The sequence below is a fragment of the Cherax quadricarinatus genome, chromosome 25 (assembly GCF_038502225.1).
Source record: "Cherax quadricarinatus isolate ZL_2023a chromosome 25, ASM3850222v1, whole genome shotgun sequence".
Classification (NCBI taxonomy): Eukaryota; Metazoa; Arthropoda; class Malacostraca; order Decapoda; family Parastacidae; genus Cherax; species Cherax quadricarinatus.
This window is the reverse complement of record NC_091316.1, coordinates 30,650,751-30,676,609: the sequence shown is the minus strand read 5'-3', so window position 1 is coordinate 30,676,609 and position 25,859 is coordinate 30,650,751. Positions and strand designations below refer to the sequence as shown.

Genomic DNA, 25,859 nt, shown 5'->3' with positions numbered 1-25,859 from the left:
AGTCTAAATGAGGCCTAACCAAGGATATATAGAGTTGAAGAACAACCTGAGGACTTCTATTACTTATACTTCTAGATATGAAGCCAAGAATTCTGTTAGCTTTATTGTGAACACTAATGCACTGTTGTCTTGGTTTTAGATTACTGCTAACCAGAACTCCTAAATCCTTTTCTCAATCAGTAGTATTAAGATCTACATTATTTAGTTATATGTGGCATGGTTATTTACTGTCCAACATTTAGAACTTTGCATTTGTCAATATTAAACTGCATCTGCCACTTCTCCGACCATTGCATCAGTCTATTCAAATCATCCTGGAGTGCTCTAGTTTCCTCATTAGAATGAATTGGACGGCCTATTTTGGTGTCATCAGCAAATTTGCTTATGTCGCTATTTATTCCCTCATCTATATTGTTTATGTAAACTGTGAACAACAACGGGCCCAATACTGACCCCTGAGGAACACCGCTTGTCACATGCCCCCATTCTGTTTCTCCCCATTTATGCAAACTCTCTGTTGTCTATTTGTCAGCCATGCCTCTACCCAGGAAAAAATTTCTCATTCTATTCCGTGTGCCTTAAGTTTCCTCAATAGCCTCTGGTGTGGAACTCTATCGAAAGCCTTAGTGAAGTCCATATACACAATATCATATTCATTACCATGGTCTACCTCCTCAAACACCTTAGTGAAAAAAGTTAGTAAATTCCTAGGACAGGAACGCCCCTTTGTAAAACCATGTTGAGATTCATTAATCAATCTGTGCCTGTCAAGATGGCTACGAATTGCTTCAGCAATTATTGATTCCATAAATTTTCCCACTATGGAGGCAAGGCTTATTGGTCTATAGTTTGAAGCCAAGAACCTGTCACCTGCCTTGTAAATAGGTATTACATTTGCCATTTTCCACTTATCAGGAACTATGCCAGTTTGTAGTGGTATGTTAAAAAGATTAGCCAAAGGTATGCTAAGTTCCTTTTTACATTAATTTAACACCCTTGCAAACAGTTCATCAGGGCCTGGGGATTTGTTAGGTTTTAGTTTCTCTATTTGTGTGAGGACCATGTCACTAGTTACCGCAATCGTACATAGCTTATTATCCTGTTCTACATAATCTATTATTTCAGGAATATCGCTAGTATTTTCCTGGGTGAAAACTGAGAGGAAGTAGGTATTGAGAATTTCACACATATCTTTATCACTGTCAGTGATCTGACCAGAGTTACTCTTAACCCTTTGGGGATAGCCAGGCCCTCTCAGAGACTTGTTCTCAGGGTCACCAAAATTTAAAAAAAAAAAAAAAAAAAAAAAAAAAAAAAAAAAAAAAAAAAAAAAAAAATCTTATGAAAGGGTAGAGAATCTTTTTCCCAATCATAATGACACCAAAAGTATGAAATTTGATGGAAAACTTACGAAATTATGCTCTCGCGAAGTTGGAGGTCTCGACGATGTTTACGCATCGGCGATTTTGCCCAATTTGAGCCCTATTTTCGGCCAATTCCAATGTACTAGTTGACAAAAATCATAACAATTTCTCTAGAACTCCATTTTTTCTATCGATTGAATACAAGAAACCACCCATTTACTGATTTCAACTATCCAATAAAGTGGTTAGAATTTTGCAATTTTGCCAATTTCACACAAATTTCAAAAGATGCCAATTTCTAAATAGGGTCCAGAATAAACAAGAAAGACATTCCTGGCACTAAAATAACAAGTTCTCTTTTTGTCAGTCACATCCCCAGGCCCCTCTTATATTTCTTTGGCTTTCCACTTTGAATTTTTGCTCTTACAAAAAATAGAAGATTTACTGTTATGCAGACTGCTGCATTAGTATAGAAATGGTATAAATAATATCAGCGCAATTGTGAAAGAATATTTGACTCACCAGTTGACGTGTATTGGACGCTTGGCATGATTTGTTTACTTTTGAACTTTGGTAAAAATTGAGCATTTCTGCTAATTTGAGCTCAATTTCAAGGTACTTTTCATTGTGAAACCAGTCAAAATCATCTCAATTTCTGTAATATGTCTTCCATTCTATAAAATGAGACCAAGAAAACTAGAATACAACAATAAATACCATACAAAAATACAGTGCAAAGTCGGTGTTTTATTCCAAAAACACGGTCAAAGGTTTTTTTTTCTCATTACGCACTGTGTGCTGCAGGATTTTTTTTTATACTGTGCACACCGGCCACATAGACCCATTCTTTCATATGTAGGCCTACCAGCTTTCTCTCACTAGAAAACCTGGAAGCTTTCTACAACAGATGGGAACATAAAAAGTCTGGGCTGAATGGTACTACCCTTGATACTGGCCATGTAGTCACAAACTGTAAGGCTGGAGGTGATGTCCTGGTAGTCAGTAAATGTGGGGCTGATAGTGCTGTCCTGGGAGACAGTAATGGTGAAGCTGGAGGTGCTGTCCTGGGAGACAGAAATGGTGAAGCTGGAGATACTGTCCTGGGAGACAGTAATGGTGAAGCTGGAGATTTTGTCCAGGTAGTCGGGAATTATACGCAGGAAGGAATACATATAAATGACCTCATAGGGGACAGGAGCCATAGTAAGGAAACAAGTGTAGTCAAAGATAAGATAAAACCAATATTGCAAACTAGAAATACCGCAGGAAATAGCAAACAAGAGGACTCCAATAGCAATAGTGAGGATAAATTACCAAAAACAACTGGTGGGAGCTCCATTGTTGGTGCTAGGGAGGATAGAAGTAAGACAGGGAAACATGCACCAACAGGGAATACAGTCACAGAAACCCAAGGCAAGCGGAAACCAAGCCTGTGCACATACTATGCACTTGGTATCTGCTGGCATGGGAAATCTGGAAAAACAGATGGGACATGCAACTATGACCACCCTAGAAAATGCCATGCCCATATGACAACAGGAAAATGCAAACTCCCTTCCTGTAAGCTTTTTCACCCTGAAATGTGTACCTCTTCAGTACAGGAAAGACTGTGCTATAACTTAAATTGCCAGGTATACCATCTAAAGGGGACAAAAAGATACAAAACATCCAGGCCATGGGAAAACCTGGGTAGCCACAGCCACTCAAGAGGGAGAGGTTTTTTAGTGCCAGGAAGGAAAAAAAACTGGCAGGAAATGGCAGAAATCGTACACCAAATCCAGTCATTCCTGGAGTGGAACCACAGTCGATGGCCTCCACTCCAAACCAACAGATACAGATACTAATGCCGGAAAAAAAATCCCCCCCCAGTACCAACAATACCACCAGTCCGATAACATTCTTCTTTGCAAATATACAGGGTCTAAAGCCAGCAACAAACAACAAAATACCTTTCATCCGTGGACTGCTTGCAGAGGCAAAGGCAATGTTCGCGGCTTTCACTGAGACCCACATAAAGGATCACTTGGACAACGAAATATGGATCCCAGGTTACAACCTATACAGATGTGACAGAGTGAACAGGCAAAAGGGGGGGGTTGGCCTGTACACTGCAGAGTCATTTGTTTGCACAGAACTGCTTAATGCCTCAAATGACGTAGTGGAAGTTTTAGCAGTAAAGGTCGAGAACCAAAACCTAGTCATTGTGGTAGTCTACAAGCCTCCGGATGCAACATCCCAGCAATTCCAGGAACAGCTGTTAAAAATTGACCACTGTCTGGAAAATCTTCCAGCTCCTGCACCCAACATCTTGCTCCTGGGGGATTTCAACTTAAGGCACCTAAAACGGAGGAATATAGCAAATAATATTGTTGCAGTAATAACAAAAGGAGGCAGCTCTGATGAAAACTCACACTCACACGAGCTTTTAAATCTCTGCACAAAATTCAATTTAAACCAGCAAATAATAGAGCCTACTAGACTGGAGAATACACTAGACCTCATCTTCACTAACAATGATGATCTGATAAGAAATGTCACCATATCAAAAACAATATACTCAGATCACAACATAATTGAGGTTCAGACATGTATGCGTGGAGCCCCAGACCGACAAAATGAGACTAGTCACGAGGGAGCATTCACCAAATTCAACTTCAATAACAAAAACATAAAGTGGGACCAAGTAAACCAAGTCCTAACCGATATAAGCTGGGAAGATATACTAAGCAACACAGACCCAAACTTAAGCCTAGAACAGATTAACGCGGTGGCACTCGATGTATGCACAAGGCTTATTCCTCTAAGAAAAAGGAGGAGTAGATGTAAAATAGAAAGAGACAGGCGCTCCCTTTACAGGCGACGGAAAAGAATAACAGAGCGGCTAAAAGAGGTCAATATATCTGAAATGCGCAGGGAGACACTGGTCAGAGAAATAGCAAGCATCGAACTTAAGCTAAAAGAATCCTTTAGGAGTCAGGAATCGCGGGAAGAACTAAAAGCCATAAATGAAATCGAAAGAAACCCAAAGTATTTCTTCTCCTATGCCAAATCAAAATCGAGAACAACGTCCAGTATTGGGCCCCTACTTAAACAAGATGGGTCCTACACAGATGACAGCAAGGAAATGAGTGAGCTACTCAAGTCCCAATATGACTCAGTTTTTAGCAAGCCGCTAACCAGACTGAGAGTCGAAGATCAAAATGAATTTTTTATGAGAGAGCCACAAAATTTGATTAACACAAGCCTATCCGATGTTATCCTGACGCCAAATGACTTCGAACAGGCGATAAATGACATGCCCATGCACTCTGCCCCAGGGCCAGACTCATGGAACTCTGTGTTCATCAAGAACTGCAAGAAGCCCCTATCACGAGCCTTTTCCATCCTATGGAGAGGGAGCATGGACACGGGGGTCATCCCTCAGTTACTAAAAACAACAGACATAGCCCCACTCCACAAAGGGGGCAGTAAAGCAACAGCAAAGAACTACAGACCAATAGCACTAACATCCCATATAAAAATCTTTGAAAGGGTCCTAAGAAGCAAGATCACCACCCATCTAGAAACCCATCAGTTACACAACCCAGGGCAACATGGGTTTAGAACAGGTCGCTCCTGTCTGTCTCAACTACTGGATCACTACGACAAGGTCCTAAATGCACTAGAAGACAAAAAGAATGCAGATGTAATATATACAGACTTTGCAAAAGCCTTCGACAAGTGTGACCATGGCGTAATAGCGCACAAAATGCGCGCTAAAGGAATAACAGGAAAAGTCGGTCGATGGATCTATAATTTCCTCACTAACAGAACACAGAGAGTAGTCGTCAACAGAGTAAAGTCCGAGGCAGCTACGGTGAAAAGCTCTGTTCCACAAGGCACAGTACTAGCTCCCATCTTGTTCCTCATCCTCATATCCGACATAGACAAGGATGTCAGCCACAGCACCGTGTCTTCCTTTGCAGATGACACCCGAATCTGCATGACAGTGTCTTCCATTGCAGACACTGCAAGGCTCCAGGCGGACATCAACCAAATCTTTCAGTGGGCTGCAGAAAACAATATGAAGTTCAACGATGAGAAATTTCAATTACTCAGATATGGTAAACATGAGGAAATTAAATCTTCATCAGAGTACAAAACAAATTCTGGCCACAAAATAGAGCGAAACACCAACGTCAAAGACCTGGGAGTGATTATGTCGGAGGATCTCACCTTCAAGGACCATAACATTGTATCAATCGCAGCTGCAAGAAAAATGACAGGATGGATAATGAGAACCTTCAAAACTAGGGAGGCCAAGCCCATGATGACACTCTTCAGGTCACTTGTTCTATGTAGGCTGGAATATTGCTGCACTCTAACAGCACCTTTCAAGGCAGGTGAAATTGCCGACCTAGAAAATGTACAGAGAACTTTCACGGCGCGCATAACGGAGATAAAACACCTCAATTACTGGGAGCGCTTGAGGTTTCTAAACCTGTATTCCCTGGAACGCAGGAGGGAGAGATACATGATTATATACACCTGGAAAATCCTAGAGGGACTAGTACCGAACTTGCACACGAAAATCACTCACTACGAAAGCAAAAGACTTGGCAGACGATGCACCATCCCCCCAATGAAAAGCAGGGGTGTCACTAGCACGTTAAGAGACCATACAATAAGTGTCAGGGGCCCGAGACTGTTCAACTGCCTCCCAGCACACATAAGGGGGATTACCAACAGACCCCTGGCAGTCTTCAAGCTGGCACTGGACAAGCACCTAAAGTCAGTTCCTGATCAGCCGGGCTGTGGCTCGTACGTTGGTTTGCGTGCAGCCAGCAGCAACAGCCTGGTTGATCAGGCGCTGATCCACCAGGAGGCCTGGTCACAGACCGGGCCGCGGGGGCGTTGACCCCCGAAACTCTCTCCAGGTAAACTAAAGGTACGTCAAAAACCCTGGGGCGTAAGTCATACTAGTACGGCTGAAACCTCCAAAGGGTTAAGTGGGCCAATCTTGTCCCTAATCTTACTTCTGTATACCTGAAAGAGCCCTTTTGGGTTAGTTTTTGAATCCCTTGCGACCTGAGCCTCATAATCCCTTTTTGCTTTTCTTATTCCTCTCTTTATTTCTCTCTTTAACTGAATACAGTGGACCCCCGCATAACGATTACCTCCAAATGTGACCAATTATGTAAGTGTATTTATGTAAGTGCGTTTGTACGTGTATGTTTGGCAGTCTGAAATGGACTAATCTACTTCACAATATTTCTTATGGGAACAAATTCGGTCAGTACTGGCACCTGAACATACTTCTGGAGTGAAAAAATATCGTTAACCGGGGGTCCACTGTATATTGATTTCTTAACTGCCCATCCCCTCTTTTGATATGCCTATACATGCCTCTCTTTTGACCAATGAGATGTTTTAATCTATTGTTCATCCATTTGGGATAATTTTTGTTAGATCTAATTTCCCTACTCGGAACAAAAGTTGTCTGGGCAGCTAGAACTATGCTCTGAAAAACGTCATATTGGCAACCAAGTTCACCTACCTGACCCATAGTCAGGACATCCCAATTTAGCCCACCCAGGTAATTTTTCAGTCCCATGAAGTTGGCCAAACAAAAATATGGGACAGAGATTTGATTGCAGTTATCTGGGTAATTCCATGATACGTATATTGAAACTAAGTGATTTGTGATCACTTTCCCCAAGCTCATCATTAACCTAAAGATTATTAATTAGTGATTCTTTGTTGGCAAGAACCAAGTCAAGCAGATTGTTTCCTCTAGTTGGTTCCGTCACAACCTGTTCTAAAAAGCAATCCTGAACCGTATCAAGAAAGTCACTAGACTCAAGATTTCCTGTCATATTGTTCCAATCAATTTGTCTAAAGTTAAAATCTCCCACTATCACAACATTTTCATATCTAGATGTCTTATGAATTTCGCCCCATAACAGCTTACTGCACTCCCTATCAAGGTTTGGGGGCCTATAAATCACATCCAAAATTAATTTGTCATGTCCCTCGAGAAACTGTAGCCAAACAGATTCTGTGTTTGATGTTTCTAATCTTATATCATGTCTAAGACAACAATTTAAATTTTCTCTGACCTATATCGCCACTCCACCACCCTTCCTGTTGTCCCTATAAGTGTGGAATAGTTTATAACCCTGTATGTTGCATTCAGAAGGCATTTCTCTATCTTTCAGGTTGAACCAGGTCTCTGTTATACCAATAATATCTATATTACCTACACTTGCAAGTAATCTTAGCTCATCTATCTTATTTCTTAGACTCCTACTATTTGTATAGTAAACCTTAAGGGAGCTAGTCACTCGTTGCCCTCTACTATCTCTCTTTGTTTGTTGATCAATTGATTTGTCATTACTAGCAACTTTATTTTGAATATTGTCTTCTAAACATATCCCTGAGGTATCCCAGTAATAACTGCTGTTTTTAAACCTAATGCTGCAGCCTGATTGTTTCCCACAAACACCCATAACTCTATAATCTAACTGGAGGTTATCTGGAGGTTATTCCAGGAATCAACGCCCCTGCGGCCCGGTCCATGACCAGGCCTCCCGGTGGATCAGGGCCTGATCAACCAGGCTGTTACTGCTGGCCACACACAGTCCAACGTACAAGCCACAGCCCGGCTGATCCGGCACTGACTTTAGGTATCTATCCAGCTCTCTCTTGAAGGCAGCCAGGGGTTTATTGGTAATTCCCCTAATACCCTCTCAATTGAATTGGCTAATGCAACCACTCCATCCCAGAGAGGTGAACCCCATCCCTTGCATACATATCACATTTGCCAAAGAATAGGTCCCAGTTATCAATGAATGGGATTGCAAGTTCCTTGCAGTGCCTGTCTAGCCAGCAATTTAAACCAACTGCCCTAGACATCCATTCATTGCCCACTCCCTTTCTAGGCAAGATGCTACATATGACTGGCATCCCTCCCTTAGACCTAACTACATGTACTTCTATGGCTAACCTGTACTTATCCAGCAGCTCCTCTCTCCTGCCCTTCCCAATGTCATTACCCCCAGCACTAAGACAGATAATGGGCTTGTTCCCATTACCTGCCATAATATTATCCAACCTGCTGACTATGTCACCAACACCAGCTCCAGGAAGGCGCACTCTCTGTCTGACCTTTCTGTCTCTGTTACAAAATGCACGGTCCATATATCTTACCTGAGAATTGCCTAGTATTAAAATATTCTTACCTTGATTAGCAGGGGAATCAGTGGTACCTTCAACCTCACTAACCACTGAAGTACACTCGTCTTGGAGAACAGAGAATCGATTTCCTACCTTCACATCTTCTCTATAACTCTCCTCATCTTCCTTCTTCCTGAACTGTGAACCACTTGCCACTTAAAGCAGCTGCCACTATCACTGCTGGTGACCATTTTCTCCTTACCAGCTAAATCCTTCTCACACTCGCTCCCTAACTCATCTATGCAAAGCTTCAGCCTCCTATTTTCCTCCTGAAGAAGTAGAATCTCCTTCTTCAACACATGAACCTGATGGTTGTTAAGACACATAAGCAACACTTAAGCAACTTTATTCCGAAACGTTTCGCCTACATAGCAGGCTTCTTCAGTCGAGTACAGAAAGTAGGCAGGAGAACCGTTTGTTTTGAGAGGGACATGACCTCTCAGTGGCTACAATCTCACTACTACTACTTTGCACCTCTCTTTCCGACAGTATTTAAGTCTCAACACTGTCGCTTGATCTTCAGTTAGTTCCAGACTTTGGAACAGAACTTCTCCAGGCTGAGGGACTGACAACCTCAAATCTATGACTTTAAGGGTGATGGACTGATTACATCGTCTTCACGTCTCTTCTGCTCCTGCCTACTTTCTGTACTCGACTGAAGAAGCCTGCTATGTAGGCGAAACGTTTCGGAATAAAGTTGCTTAAGTGTTGCTTATGTGTCTTAACAACCATCCTGTCAGTATTGTATACCATTTTGATATTCACTTGAACCTGAGATTCTAAAACACTACAACAAGCCATGGTGCTTGGTAACAGCCCACGCTAACTCCCAAGAGCTTAGGCAGGTATGACCGCAGGTGACCACTGACCTCAGCGTACTGATTTGGGGTTGTGACAGTCAAGGGGTTAATTAGCACTCTGACAATGCACTGCGGCCTCCCCGATTTTTTTTTATATTGCGCACAGTGACCACGCAGACCCATTCTTTCACATGTAGGTGTACCAGCTTTCTCCCGCTAGATATGAAGGCGGTAGAATTTTGGCATAGTATTATGGGACTGACACTAGCTGGCAAGCCATAATATTACGGGACCGACAGTGAAAGGGTTAAAGTCAGCATTGTAAGTGATGTGTATTTATTTTACATTTTTATCATTTTTTTTATGCCTAGGTGTATTGAGCACTTAACCCTTTCATGGTCCCCAGGCCCTCTCCCAGACTTGTTCTCAGGGTCGGCCAAATTTCAAAAAAAAAAAAAAAAAGAAAAAAAAAAAAATTCTCATGAAAAGATAGAGAAACTTTTCCCGATCATAATGACACCAAAATTATGAATTTTGATGGAAAACTTACGGAATTATGCTCTCGCGAAGTTAGCGGTCTCGACGATGTTTACACATCGGCGATTTTGCCCACTTTGAGCCCTATTTTTGGCCAATTCCAGTATACTTGTCAAAAAAAATCATAACTATTTCGCTAGAACTCCATTTTTTCTATCGAGTGAGCACAAGAAACCAATCATTTACCAATTTCAACTATCCAATACAGTGGTCAGAATTTAGCAATTTTGCCAATTTCACACAAATTTCAAAAGATGCCAATTTTTAACCCTTTGACTGTTTTGGCCATATATATATGTCTTACGCGCCACTTTCGGACATATTTATACGCGTAAATTCTAGCAGCTTCAAATCAAGCAGGAGAAAGCTGATAGGCCCACATATGAGAGAATGGGTCTGTGTGGTCAGTGTGCACCACATAAAAAAAATCCTGCAGCACGCAGTGCATAATGAGAAAAAAAACTGACCGTTTTTTTGGATTAAAATGCTAACTTTGAGGTGTATTTTCATACAGTATTTATCGTTGTATTCTCATTTTCATGGTTTCCAGTGATAAAATGGAAAATATATTACAAAAATTGAGATGATTTTGATTAGTTTCACAATGAAAACGACCTCGAAATTGAGCTCAAAGTAGCGGAAATGTTCGATTTTACCAATGTTCAGGAGTAAGCAAATCACACCACACGTCCAATACACGTCAACTGGGGAGTCTAATATTCTTTCACTAGTGAACTGATATTATTTATACCAATTTTACAATAATGCAGTAGTCTGCATAACAGTAAATTTTGTATTTTTTGTATGAATAAAAAATCAAAATAGAAAGCAATAATAATATAAGAGGGGCCTAGAGACATGACTAATGAACAGAGGATATGTTATTTTAGTGCCAAGAATGTCTACGTTGTTTATTCTGAACCCTATTTTGAAATTGGCATCTTTTAATTTGCGTAAAATTGGCCAAATTGCCAATTTGACCACTTCACTGAGTAGTTCAAGTCGGTAAATGGGCGGTTTCTTGTACTAAACTGATAGAAAAAATGGAGTTCTAAAGAAATAGCTATGAGTTTGGTCAACTGGAACAACGGAATTGGCCAAATACAGGGCTCAAAGTTGGCAAAATCGCTGATGCATATATGTCGCTGAGACCGCTAACTTCACGGGAGCGTAATTTTCTTGAGATTTTGACCAAATTTCGTACTTTTGGTGTCCCAAAAATTTTGCGACATAGAATGACAGTTTCAGAAAGGGGCTTACGACAGTCAAAGGGTTAAATCTACCCCATACCTCCTCTAACCTCACCTAATTACCTGTACTTCTCTAACCCACCTTCCTCACAATAGTTGTTTATACTTTACCCTAACTGTCTCCTTTAATTCATAAAATTTCACTTCTCTTTTTCTAACCAATGATAGTCTTCTTTTATTCCATCTACCTCATACTCTCACTACAGCTATCACTAAATAATGATCTGATAGCTCTGTTGCCTCTCTAAAAACATGAACATCCTGAAGACTAGAAATCAATCATATATCTATTAATATAGTCCTACAAACTGATATCAACATGCCCTATATCATATCTCATAAACTTATTTATCTTCCTCCTCCTCCAGGAACCTGTCCCATGGCCAGGCTCCAAGAGTTATGAAACTCTTGAAACTCTTCAAAGGTATATCCTCCTAAAATGTGTTCCTCTTAACATATCTCATACTCACAAAATCGTAATATATTGATTGCAAACAAATCACAGAATGGGTGGGGAGTGAACTCATGGCACACGAGTAGTAACACTCACAGCCCAGTGTGAAAACCACTGGGCCAGCTGACTGTAATAAGATTCATCCAACTAAGTATATTTCTATACACCATTTAGAAGGTAGCATGGGCCCCACTGTGATCACAAGTGTAGGTTGTTTACAAATCCCATACCAGTGTGGATGTGGCTTGGTCTAGTTCAAGTCCCTTCAAAGAAATCATTATGACATGCAGATTGGCCTGTGAGTTTTAAGACTCAATTCTCATGGGTTTAAGCCCACACATTCTGTGATCTGATTAATATCTCATATACTAAAGTTATCTTCCTCTTAAATATGTATCTGTTACCAAAAGTATTAAATATTATCAATTATTAAAATGTTACCTATTACCAAATCTCTTTCTACAAATAACTCACTTAAAGGCCCCCATTACCATTTACACAGGGAACTCCAAACTTACCTACTATCCTCTCTACTAAAGTCTCTCCCACATTTAGGTCCCCCACAGCAATTATATTCTCACTTAGTTCAAAACTCCTTAAACACTCACTTAGCACCTCCCGAAATTTCTCTTTCTTCTACACTCCTCTCTTCCCCAAGTGCATAAACACTCACTACATTCAACTTTTCATATCCCATCCTTACTTTAAGTTACATAATTCCTGTATTCATACACTTATATTTCCTCTCTGCTTTCCATAATTAATCATTAAATATTACCATTAAATATTACTTCTTCCTTAGCTATAATTCTCTGATACACCTAATCTAATCCCACTCATACTTCCCCACTGAAATTCTTCATTTTCCTTAACCCATTCAGGGTCCCCAGGCCCTCTCCCAGACTTGTTCTCAGGGTTGCCCAAATTTCAAAAAAAAAAAAAAAAAAATTTTTTCTTATGAAAAGATACAGAAACTTTTCCCGATCATAATGACACCAAAAGTATGAAATTTGATGGAAAACTTACGAAATTATGCTATCGCCAAGTTAGCGGTCTCGATGATGTTGACGCATTGGCGATTTTGCCCACTTTGAGCCCTATTTTCAGCAAATTCCAGCGTACTAGTCGACAAAAATCATAACTATTTTGCTAGAACTCCATTTTTTTCTATCGAATGAGCACAAGAAACCAATCATTTACCGATTTCAACTATCCAATACAGTGGTCAGAATTTAGCAATCTTGCCAATTTCACACAAATTTCAAAAGATGCCAATTTCTAAATAGGGTCCAGAATAAACAAGAAAGACATTCCTGGCACTAAAATAACATTTCCTCTGTTCATTAGTCACGTCCCCAGGCCCCTCTTACATTCTTTTGCTTTCCACTTTAATTTTTTATTCTCACAAAAAAATAGAAGATTTACTGTTATGCAGACTACTGCATTAGTGTAGAAATGGTATAAATAATATCAGCGCACTTGTGAAAGAATATTAGACTCACCAGTTGACGTGTATTGGATGCTTAGCATGATTTGTTCACTTTTGAACTTTGGTAAATATCGAACATTTCTGCTACTTTGAGCTCAATTTCAAGGTACTTTTCATTATAAAACCAGCCAAAATCATCTCAATTTCTGTAATATGTCTTTCATTCTATAAAATGAGACCAGGAAAACTAGAATACAACAATAAATACCATACGAAAATATGGTGCAAAGTCGCTGTTTTAATCCAAAAACACGGCCAAAGATTTTTTTTCTCATTACGCACTGTGTGCTGCAGGATTTTTTTTATACTGCGCACACTGACCAAATAGACCCATTCTTTCATAAATATGTAGGCCTACCAGCTTTCTCTCACTAGATTTGAGGGCGCTAGAATCTAGGCGTACTAGTACATCAAAAACCCTGGTGCATAAGCCGTACTAGTACGTCTGAAAACCCTGAAAGGGTTAAAGCTAGGACATCCAGCTTCTTTTCATTCATAACATTCACAATCAATTCACACTCAATTCCTAAAACCCACCATTAACATTTTTTCCTTTGTCTTTTTATTAATTCATAAAAGAAGGGGCTACAAGCCTATTTCTCCTGCCATTTTGGTTGCCTTCTACAACACAAACTATTTACGGGGACGAATTCTCACACACTTCCCCAAGGAGACGAAAAGAAATTCTATAAGAACAAGAACTATTAACCCATTAACTGTCACAACCCCAAATCCTGAGGTGTTTCCTGCTGTCACAAAAAAAAAAAAAAAAAAAAAAAATATAGAGAATCTTTTCCTGATTGTAATGACACCAAAAGAATGAAATTCGATGGAAAACTTACAGAATTACACTCTCGCAAAATTAGTGACCTTGGCAATATTTACAAATTGGCGATTTCGCCCACTTTGAGCCCTATTTTCGGCTAATTCCATCGTTCCAGTCGACCAAAGTCATAGCTATTTCTTTAGAACTCCATTTTTTCTATCGATTGAGTACAAGAAACTGTCCATTTGCTAATTTCAACTATCCAATAATGTGGTCAGAAATTTGCAATTTGGCCAATTTCACGAAAATTGAAAAATATGACAATTTCAAAATAGGGTCCAGAATGAACAATGCAGACATTTCTGGCTCTAAAATAGCATTTTCTTTGTTCATCAGTCATATCTCCAGGCCCCTCTGATATTACTCTTGCTTTCTATTTTGAATTTTTATTCAAACAAAAAAATAGATTTTCTGTTATGCAGACTACTGCAATATTGTAATAATTGTATAAATGATGTCAACCCATTCATGACTGCATATTAGAATGGCTACTTGGACATTTATTGGAAAATGACATCATTTGTTTACTTTTGAACATCGGCAAAAAATAAAACATTTCCCCTACTTTGAGCTCCATTTCAAGGTTCTTTTCATAGTAAAACCAATCAAAATCACCTTTATTTCTTCAATATGTTTTCCATTCTATCAAATGAGACCAAGAAAACGAGAATACAACCATAAATACTGTACGAAAATAGGCCACAAACTGAGCATTTTAATTAAAAACAAAAAACGGTCGGAGTTTTTTTTCTCATTATGCACTGCGTGCTCCAGGATTTTTTTATATTGTGCACACTGACCACACAGACCCATTCTCTCACATGTGGGCCTACCAGCTTTCTCCTGCTTGATGTGAAGCCGCTAGAATTCATGAGTATATATACGTCAAAAACAGTGGCTCGTAAGACATATATATATATATACGACCATATAGGACTATCTTTCTTGGATTGCACAGTGGCCAAAACATACCTAGTTTCCCACTGTGACTGGGTGAATAGACATCAAAGAGGAAAAAATGAGAAACTATTACAAAAACGGTTAAAGACATGCAGTATTATGCGATGTTTCATGCCACCTTCCAGACATTATACATAAAGGGAAACTAATAAAACCAACCCAGCTAAATGTCCACATTCATAACTGTCATTTCAAAGACAACATAAAGCTCTCAATATAATTTGTCGAAAAATCTCACTGTATTTATTTTTATTAAGTTGCTACCCATCAGTTCTGTTCACTGCCATTTGCATTGTTCATATGCATCCATAATTGTATCTATTTAACACTTTTCTTAGCCTAACTACTACTACTATTTCATTAAACCACTATGTCCTCCACTTCCTTCTCTTCATTTCCTATCCTTTTCCTCCAGTGCATTCCACACTCACTCATGAGCATTTTCTTCACCTAAGATGAAGTAATGTAAAACTGGAGAAACAGCCAATTGAAGAAGACAGAAAGGAAGTACAGTGGAACCTCTACTTGCGAGTTTAATCCATTCCATGACCTTGCTCGCAACTGGATTTGCTCATTTGCAGAGTCAATTTTCCTCATTTAAATTAATTGAAATGCAATTAATCCATTTCAGTGGAATTCTGTACTTCAATAATTTTGCTGATATCAACTCTACAGCTTATTTATCTATCTCACTTCATCTAATATGACATAATAAACAATATAAATAACATACAAACCTGATATATACTCTAAAATGAATAAAATATATCATTCATGTGGTGGTATGGGCGGTGTCGGCGGTGGACGAGTTTGTCTGGAGACCGGGCAAAATACTTCGTGAATAATTTCGCTAATATCATCTATGTGGCTTATTTATATATCACAGTTCATCTAATATGACATAACAATCAATATGAATAACATAAAAACATGATATATATTTTAGAATGAATAAAATATGTCATTCACGTAGTGGTATGGGCGGTGTCGGCGGTGGATGAGAGAGTGTCTGGAGACCGGGCAAAATACTTCATGAATAATTTCGCTAATATCATCTATACGGCTTATTTATATATCACAGTTCATCTAATTTGACACAACAAACAATAAAAATAACATAGAAACATGATATATACTCTAGAATGAATAAAATACACCTACCATCCGACTTACGATCTGCTCGACTTACGACCACTCGATTTACGACAGTGTTTTTTATGCCAAATTTCTGGGAAATAAACAGCTATTTGTGTTGTACACAGTGTTTATCCTAAACCTTACAGTATAAAATACAGTACTAACAACATAAAAAGTAAAGTAAAACATGAAATACCAAAATAAAACAATAAAATAGTCATTACAAAAATGTTTTGTTGATATTCAGTAGTAAAGTTCGACTTACGACCAGTTTCTCGGAACTGAACTCGGTCGTAAGTCGGATGGTAGGTGTATGTCATTATGCAACAGGTGGAGGCGGCCACAGCCGCTCCCTCTTTGTTGTGGTAAACACTGCCATCTAGTAACGGCCTTTCGAAGCCATCTATTATAATTGTTATATGTAGTACATTATTATTATATATGTATTATTATTATATATATATTATTATTATTGTATTATATTATTATACCTACTATTATTATTATACATATTATTATTATTATACATATTATTATTATTATATAAATAATTTGAAATTTTTATTCACACAAAAAATATAAGATTTACTGTTATTCCTTATTGCAATAATTGTATAAATAATGTCAACCCATTCATGACTGCATATTGGAATGGACAGTGACATCATTTGTTTACTCTGAAACAGCCAAGCAACTGATCATTTGTCCTAGGTTGAGCTCAATTTCAAGGCACTTTTCGTTGTGAAAGCAATCAATATCATATCTATTTCTGTAATATATTTTCCATTCTAATAAATGAGACCAAAAAAACGAGAATACAACCATAAAAAACATTCGAAATTACCGCTAAGGGGTGGCTAATTGCTGAGAAGTGAACTCCATTATTTGTGCTTAGATTTCTTTCATTATTATTATTTTTTTTTTTTTTTTTTTTTTTTCAACAAGTCGGCCGTCTCCCACCGAGGCAGGGTGACCCAAAAAAGAAAGAAAATCCCCAAAAAGAAAATACTTTCATCATCATTCAACACTTTCACCACACTCGCACATTATCACTGTTTTTGCAGAGGTGCTCAGAATACAACAGTCTAGAAGCATAAACATATAAAGATACACAACATATCCCTCCAAACTGCCAATATCCCAAACCCCTCCTTTAAAGTGCAGGCATTGTACTTCCCATTTCCAGGACTCAAGTCCGACTATATGAAAATAACCGGTTTCCCTGAATCCCTTCACTAAATATTACCCTGCTCACACTCCAACAGATCGTCAGGTCCCAAGTACCATTCGTCTCCATTCACTCCTATCTAACACGCTCACGCACGCTTGCTGGAAGTCCAAGCCCCTTACCCACAAAACCTCCTTTACCCCCTCTCTCCAACCCTTTCGAGGACGACCCCTACCCCGCCTTCCTTCCCCTATAGATTTATATGCTTTCCATGTCATTCTACTGTGATCCATTCTCTCTAAATGACCAAACCACCTCAACAACCCCTCTTCTGCCCTCTGACTAATACTTTTATTAACTCCACACCTTCTCCTAATTTCCACACTCCGAATTTTCTGCATAATATTTACACCACACATTGCCCTTAAACAGGACATCTCCGCTGCCTCCAACCGTCTCCTCGCTGCTGCATTTACCACCCAAGCTTCACACCCATATAAGAGTGTTGGTACTACTATACTTTCATACATTCCCTTCTTTGCCTCCATAGATAACGTTTTTTGACTCCACATATACCTCAACGCACCACTCACCTTTTTTCCCTCATCAATTCTATGATTAACCTCATCCTTCATAAATCCATCCGCCGACACGTCAACTCCCAAGTATCTGAAAACATTCACTTCTTCCATACTCCTCCTCCCCAATTTGATATCCAATTTTTCTTTATCTAAATCATTTGACACCCTCATCACCTTACTCTTTTCTATGTTCACTTTCAACTTTCTACCTTTACACACATTCCCAAACTCATCCACTAACCTTTGCAATTTTTCTTTAGAATCTCCCATAAGCACAGTATCATCAGCAAAAAGTAACTGTGTCAATTCCCATTTTGAATTTGATTCCCCATAATTTAATCCCACCCCTCACCCAAACACCCTAGCATTTACTTCCTTTACAACCCCATCTATAAATATATTAAACAACCATGGTGACATTACACATCCCTGTCTAAGACCTACTTTTACCGGGAAGTAGTCTCCCTCTCTTCTACACACCCTAACCTGAGCCTCACTATCCTCATAAAAACTCTTTACAGCATTTAATAACTTACCACCTATTCCATATACTTGCAACATCTGCCACATTGCTCCTCTATCCACTCTATCATATGCCTTTTCTAAATCCATAAATGCAATAAAAACTTCCCTATCTTTATCTAAATACTGTTCACATATATGCTTCAATGTAAACACCTGATCTACACATCCCCTACCCACTCTAAAACCTCCTTGCTCATCCGCAATCCTACATTCTGTCTTACCTCTAATTCTTTCAATTATAACCCTACCGTACACTTTTCCTGGTATACTCAGTAAGCTTATTCCTCTATAATTTTTACAGTCTCTTTTGTCCCCTTTCCCTTTATATAAAGGGACTATACATGCTCTCTGCCAATCCCTAGGTACCTTCCCCTCTTTCATACATTTATTAAACAAAAGTACCAACCACTCCAACACTATATCCCCCCCTGCTTTTAACATTTCTGTCATGATCCCATCAGTTCCAGCTGCTTTACCCCCTTTCATTTTACGTAATGCCTCACGTACCTCCCCCACACTTACATTCTGCTCTTCTTCACTCCTAAAAGATGGTATACCTCCCTGACCAGTGCATGAAATTACTGCCTCTGTTTCTTCCTTAACATTTAAAAGTTCCTCAAAATATTCTCGCCATCTACCCAATACCTCCATCTCCCCATCTACTAACTCCCCTACTCTGTTTTTAACTGACAAATACATATTTTCCCTAGGCTTTCTTAACTTGTTTAACTCACTCCAAAATTTTTTCTTATTTTCATTAAAATTTCTTGACAGTGCCTCTCCCACTCTATCATCTGCTCTCCTTTTGCACTCTCTCACCACTCTCTTTACCTTTCTTTTACTCTCCATATACTCTGCTCTTCTTATAACACTTCTGCTTTGTAAAAACCTCTCATAAGCTACCTTTTTCTCTTTTATCACACCCTTTACTTCATCATTCCACCAATCACTCCTCTTTCCTCCTGCCCCCACCCTCCTATAACCACAAACTTCTGCCCCACATTCTAATACTGCATTTTTAAAACTATTCCAACCCTCTTCAACCCCCCCACTACTCATCTTTGCACTAGCCCACCTTTCTGCCAATAGTCGCTTATATCTCACCCGAACTTCCTCCTCCCTTAGTTTATACACTTTCACTTCCCTCTTACTTGTTGTTGCCACCTTCCTCTTTTCCCATCTACCTCTTACTCTAACTGTAGCTACAACTAAATAATGATCCGATATATCAGTTGCCCCTCTATAAACATGTACATCCTGGAGCCTACCCATCAACCTTTTATCCACCAATACATAATCTAATAAACTACTTTCATTACGTGCTACATCATACCTTGTATATTTATTTATCCTCTTTTTCATAAAATATGTATTACTTATTACCAAATTTCTTTCTACACATAGCTCAATTAAAGGCTCCCCATTTACATTTACCCCTGGCACCCCAAATTTACCTACTACTCCCTCCATAACATTTTTACCCACTTTAGCATTAAAATCCCCAACCACCATTAATTTGTATTCACACAAATGTAAGGTTTACTGCTATTCCTAATTGCAATAATTGTATAAATAATGTCAACCCATTCACCAAAGCATATTGGAATGGACAGTGATGTCATTTGTTTGCTCTGAAACAGCCAAGCAATGGACCATTTCTCCTAAGTTGAGGTCTATTTCACGTTACTTTTCGCCGTGAAAGCAATTAAAATCATATCTATTTCTGTAATATATCTTCCAATCTATCAAATGAGACCAAACAAACAAGAATACAACCAAAACGGTTGGGATCCTCTCCAAGATACGATACTACGTGCTGCAAAATGCCCTTCTCACACTATACCACTCACTTATTTATCCATACCTCACCTATGCTATTTGTGCTTGGGGATCAACTGCAGCAACACACCTAAAGCCAATAATATCCCAACAAAAAGCTGCAGTAAGAATAATCACTAAATCCCATCCCTGGCAACACCCCCCCCCCCCACTCTTCATAGATCTAAACTTACTCCCCGTTCAGTACATCCACACTTACTACTGTGCAATCTACATCTACAGGACCTTAAATTCTAATATTAACCTTGACCTAAAATGCTTTCTTGATAGTTGTGACAGAACCCACAGGCATAACCCCAGACACAAACATCTCTTTGACATTCCCCGTGTCCGACTAAACCTTTACAAAAATTCAATGTATGTCAAAGGCCCTAAAATCTGGAACACCCTACCTGAGAACTCTAGAACTGCAGACACATTCATCACCTTCAAAACTACCATTAGAAAACATCTTATCTCCCTGATACACCCCATCAACTAATTACATGAATACCACCTGGTGGTTCACACTTACACTCACTCACCCATTTGACCATAAACAGAAATATCAATCTCAATCTTAAAATAATGAATCCTAACTAGTCATAAGTTGGCCTGTGATACTCCAATACTGAAACAATGTCTTGTGCCAAAACAAAAGCATTCACATTGCTAAACTCACAAACTAGTATTTAGTCACTTAGCTATAATACCAACTTACCTCATAATTTGTAATATTTTAAAGTTAAGAATTATTCTAAGCTGCCCGAAATGCCTAGCCATGCTAGGTGTTCTAGTGGCACCCTCTGTAATTAGTATTTTACCACATGTAAACCACACAATAATCAAATTCTGTAAACTCAGCATTGTATTCCTTACAGAGAATAAACTTTGAATTTGAATTTGAATTAAAAACCATTCAAAATTATCGATAAGGAGTGGCTAATTGTTGAAAAGTAAACTCCATTATTTATGCTTAGATTTCTTTCATTTTTGGTGTACGTTAAGAAGCATCTTTCCATCATACATTGCCCCAGTTTCAATAAGATAGTCCAACAAACAAATGAGATACAATTCCTGAGATCAAGAGCAAGAGCCCCTCACCAGTGTCAAGGAACCTGTCTTGAGGTCTGCTCGCTTGTGGAAATTTTGCTCACGTATGGAAGCAAAAAATCGACCCATTGACTGCTCGTATTTGGAAAAACTCGCACGTGGACACGCTCGCAAGTAGAGGTTCCACTGTACATGAATACCCACACAGTCTAAAAGGTTACAATAAATACAAAAAGTTAAGTTTTAAAGAAATAAGGCTATTCAGCAGATAACCCTCTTATTATGAATTGTGTCTGGATTTCTAGTGTTCATTACCTGCAGAAGAAAACCTGGTGGAGCTTTCTCAGGTCTAGCTTGTAGCTCAAGCTCCAGATTCTTCCTCAAGTATGATGGAATGTCAAAGGCCACATTATCTTCTGAGAGAATCTTAATCAGGTCCTGAAAAGAAGTTCAAAGTTTTCAGGATTCTGTAGAGCTGTGAAAAACCCATTATATAACTTACCAGTTCACAATTATTTCATGGTACAGTGGAACCTCGTTTTTTGGTCGTAATCCTTTCCAGAAGGTGGGCCTAAATTTGAAACGGCCTAAATTCGAAGCAATATTTATTTATTTATTTATTTAATTTGGACATGATACATAGATGTACAAAGAAATACAGTGGTTAAGTGTAACATGCCAAAAGCCCATTGTATGCAGAGCATTATGGGCAGGCTTAAAATTAACTTAAGATTAACTAAGCAATGATATAATCTGTGGTAAAAATTATAGTAAACAAATAACAATTAAGCACAAATGAGTATTTCAAAGACAGGTCATATGGTAATTTGCCGAGTTGCTGTGCATCCAATAGAATGGAGTATTCTATTAGGTAATTCAATTAAAAAAAGCAAAGTTTGATAGGGTCACAGGTTATACATTTATGAGATACAGTTATTCAGTATTTATTTAGTTGTGGGTGAATAAGTGATTTATAAGAAGAGATTTGAATTTATAAACAGATAGTATTTCTTTTATATTTACAGGTAATGAATTCCCAATTTTTGGGCCTATTATGTGCATTGAGTTTTTGCATAGAGTGAGATGGACACGAGGAACATCAAAGAGTGATCTGTGCCTTGTGTTATGGTCATGTGTTCTGTTGAGGTTGGTAAGGAGAAGTTCGAGGGGAGGGTTAATATCCGAGTTAAGTGTTCTATGCACGTAGTAGGTACAATAATAAGTATGGATGTTTTGAACAGTGAGTAGGTTTAGAGTTTTGAATATTGGCAGTGTGTGCTGCCTGTAGTGAAAATTTGTTACCATTCTGACTGCAGCCTTTTGTTGAGTAATTAATGGTCTGAGATGGTTTATTGTTGTTGAGCCCCATGCACAAATTCCATAGGTGAGATAGGGGTAAATAAGTGAGTGAAATAGGGCCAGGAGGGCTGACTGTGGAACATAGTACCGTATCTTAACTACAACATCAGGTCCTTAAGCAAACACTATGATGACCTCCTGGCACTCCTTGAATCACTAAAGACACCCTTCTCCTGCATTATTCTTACTGAGACCTGGCTTAAGCAGGACACAATAGATATCTACCCTCTACCAGGATACACAGCAATCCACAACTGCAGACCATACCAAGTTGGGGGTGGTATTGCAATCTATTACTCTAACCAATTATCTTGTATTAGCACCACTTGCTTTAGTGATGAATATGGAGAATACATTTTTGCTAATTTTACTGTAAAAAACCTTAAGACGCCTATAACAATCGGTGTCATTTACCGGATACCCCACACAAACATCCCAAATTTCAGTGAGAAATTAAAGGAACTAATAACAAACAGACAAATGAATAAGCACCACCTTCTCTTAGCTGGAGACTTTAACATCAATCTTGGCCTACAAGATGATCAGACTGTAACTGATTTCATCAACAATATGGACAACACACTTCTCATACCAACAATAACTAAACCAACCAGGCTCACTGAAACAAGTGCAACCAAAATAGACCACATATGGACCAATATACTTGCCCCCCTTAAATCAGGGATAATCACAGATAGCACTACAGACCACTACCCTACCTTCCTCTTGACAAACATTAGTAAACCACCACTTGAATACAACAAAGTTTCATTTAGACTCCATGATGAGGCCTCAATAAGGAAGTTCACAGCTGACCTAGAGACTGTTGACTGGCCTACAGAATTCTCCAAGGCCAATGGTATTGATGACTGGACAGACATTTTTCTTAACAAATTACTTAGACTATACAACAAACATTGTCCTATAAAAACGAAACAGATCACTAACAAACGGCTTGGTTGCCCATGGCTAACCAGCACCATTCTGAAATCCATTGATAAGAAACACCAATATGAAAAGCAATATAGACAAAGATATTCTTAAACACTATTCATCAGTCCTCACAAAAGTAATAAAGAAAGCCAAACAACTATACTACTCCAGTAGATTCACTGACACAAGAGGAGATATAAAAAAGACCTGGAAAACACTCTCTCAGATTCTAGGGACCCACAAACTGTAAAAAAACAAGAATATTGTCCTAACTAAAATAATGAAACACCACTACATCACACTGACACAGCTAACTAGATAAACGACTTCTTCTCAACCATAGGTTCTAATCTCGCCAATAAAATCCCACATACCAATGCCCATGCCGGAGACTACCTAGATGGGAATTTCCCAAATTCCTTCTATCTTGCTCCAACTGAGCCCACGGAAGTCACCGAGATTATAAAGTCACTTAAAAATAACTCAGGGAATCTGTCTCATGTCCCACCATTATTGTACAAGCGAGCAGCCCATGTCCTCTCGCATGCTATCTCATTACTTTTAACAAGTCACTAGAAACTAGCACCTTCCCGAAACTACTCAAGACGGCAAGGGTTACACCAATACATAAAGGTGGTGACCCTACAGATTTAAACAACTATAGGCCAATATCAAACTTACCATTGCTATCCAAAATCTTTGAGAAACTCGTGCACAGGAGACTATATTCATTTATAATGGCACAAAACATACTCAACCCCTGCCAATTTGGATTCAGGAAAAATAAAAGCACTAACGATGCAATCATAAAAATGCTAGATCTGCTTTACACAGCACTGGAAAATAAGGAATATCCACTAGGAATTTTTATTGACCTAAGAAAAGCTTTTGACACAGTAGACCACAGCATCCTACTCCACAAACTTGACCATTATGGTAAAAGAGGCCATGCGCTTGCATATTTCAAATCTTACCTTACTAATAGGTATCAGTATGTCACCATTAAAGACACAGCATCAACAACACAGTCACTTGATACTGGAGTTCTGCAGGGAAGTGTCCTTGGTCCCCTGCTCTTCCTCATATACATCAATGATCTCCCAAACGTATCTCAACACCTGAACCCCATTCTCTTTGCTGACGACACTACTTATGTCATCTCTCACCCTAATCTTGCCACCCTCAACACCATTGTTAATGAGGAGCTGATCAAAATATCGACTTGGATGACAGCCAATAAACTTACGCTTAACACTGACAAAACCTACTACATTATGTTTGGTAGTAGAGCAGGAGATGCACAAATTAACATTAAGATCGACAACACTCTAATTGCCAGGCATAATGAGGGCAAATTCCTAGGCCTATACCTCGACAACAACCTGAACTTCATCACCCATATCCAACACACAACCAAAAAAGTATCCAAAACGGTTGGGATCCTCTCCAAGATACGATACTACGTGCCGCAAACTGCCCTTCTCACACTATACCATTCACTTATATATCCATACCTCACCTATGCTATCTGTGCTTGGGGTTCAACTGCAGCAACACACCTAAAGCCAATAATAACCCAACAAAAAGCCGCAGTAAGAATAATCACTAAATCCCATCCCTGGCAACACACCCCCCCACTCTTCATAGATCTAAACTTACTCCCTGTTCAGTACATCCACACTTACTACTGTGCAATCTACATCTACAGGACCTTAAATTCCAATATTAACCTTGACCTAAAATGTTTTCTTGATAGTTGTGACAGAACCCACAGGCACAACACCAGACACAAACATCTCTACGACATTCCCCGTGTCCGACTAAACCTTTACAAAAATTCAATGTACGTCAAAGGCCCTAAAATCTGGAACACCCTACCCGAAAATTCTAAAACTGCAGACACGTTCATCACCTTCAAAACTACCATCAGAAAACATCTTATCTCCCTGATACACCCTGTCAACTAATTACACGAATACCACCTGGTGGTTAACACTTACACTCACTCACCCATTTGACCATAAACAGAAATATCAATCTCAATCTCAAAATAATGAATCTTAACTAGTCATAAGTTGGCCTGTGATACTCCAATACTGAAACTATGTATAGTGCCAAAACAAAAGCATTCACACTGCTAAACTCACAAACTAGCATTTAGTCACTTAGCCATAATACCAACTTACCTCATAATTTTGTAATATTTTAAACTTAAGATTTAATTTAACTCTGCCCGAAATGCCTAGCCATGCTAGGTGTTCTAGTGGTACACTCTGTAATTATTATTTTACTACATGTAAACCACACAATAACCAAATTCTGTAAACTCAGCATTGTAATCCTTATAGAGAATAAACTTTGAATTTGAATTTGAATTTACTCACCTATTT

General features: G+C 38.8%; 1 protein-coding gene across 1 annotated transcript in view; it reads right to left on the bottom strand.

Moving 5' to 3' along the window:
• Nucleotides 1-25,859, bottom strand: part of LOC128690078 (integrator complex subunit 8) — a 303,474-nt gene that overhangs the window by 222,879 nt on the left and 54,736 nt on the right. Inside the window, exon 8 of the mRNA XM_070088709.1 lies at nt 21,493-21,615. Coding sequence (XP_069944810.1) covers nt 21,493-21,615 — 123 coding nt within the window. The remainder of the gene's footprint in view (nt 1-21,492; nt 21,616-25,859) is intronic.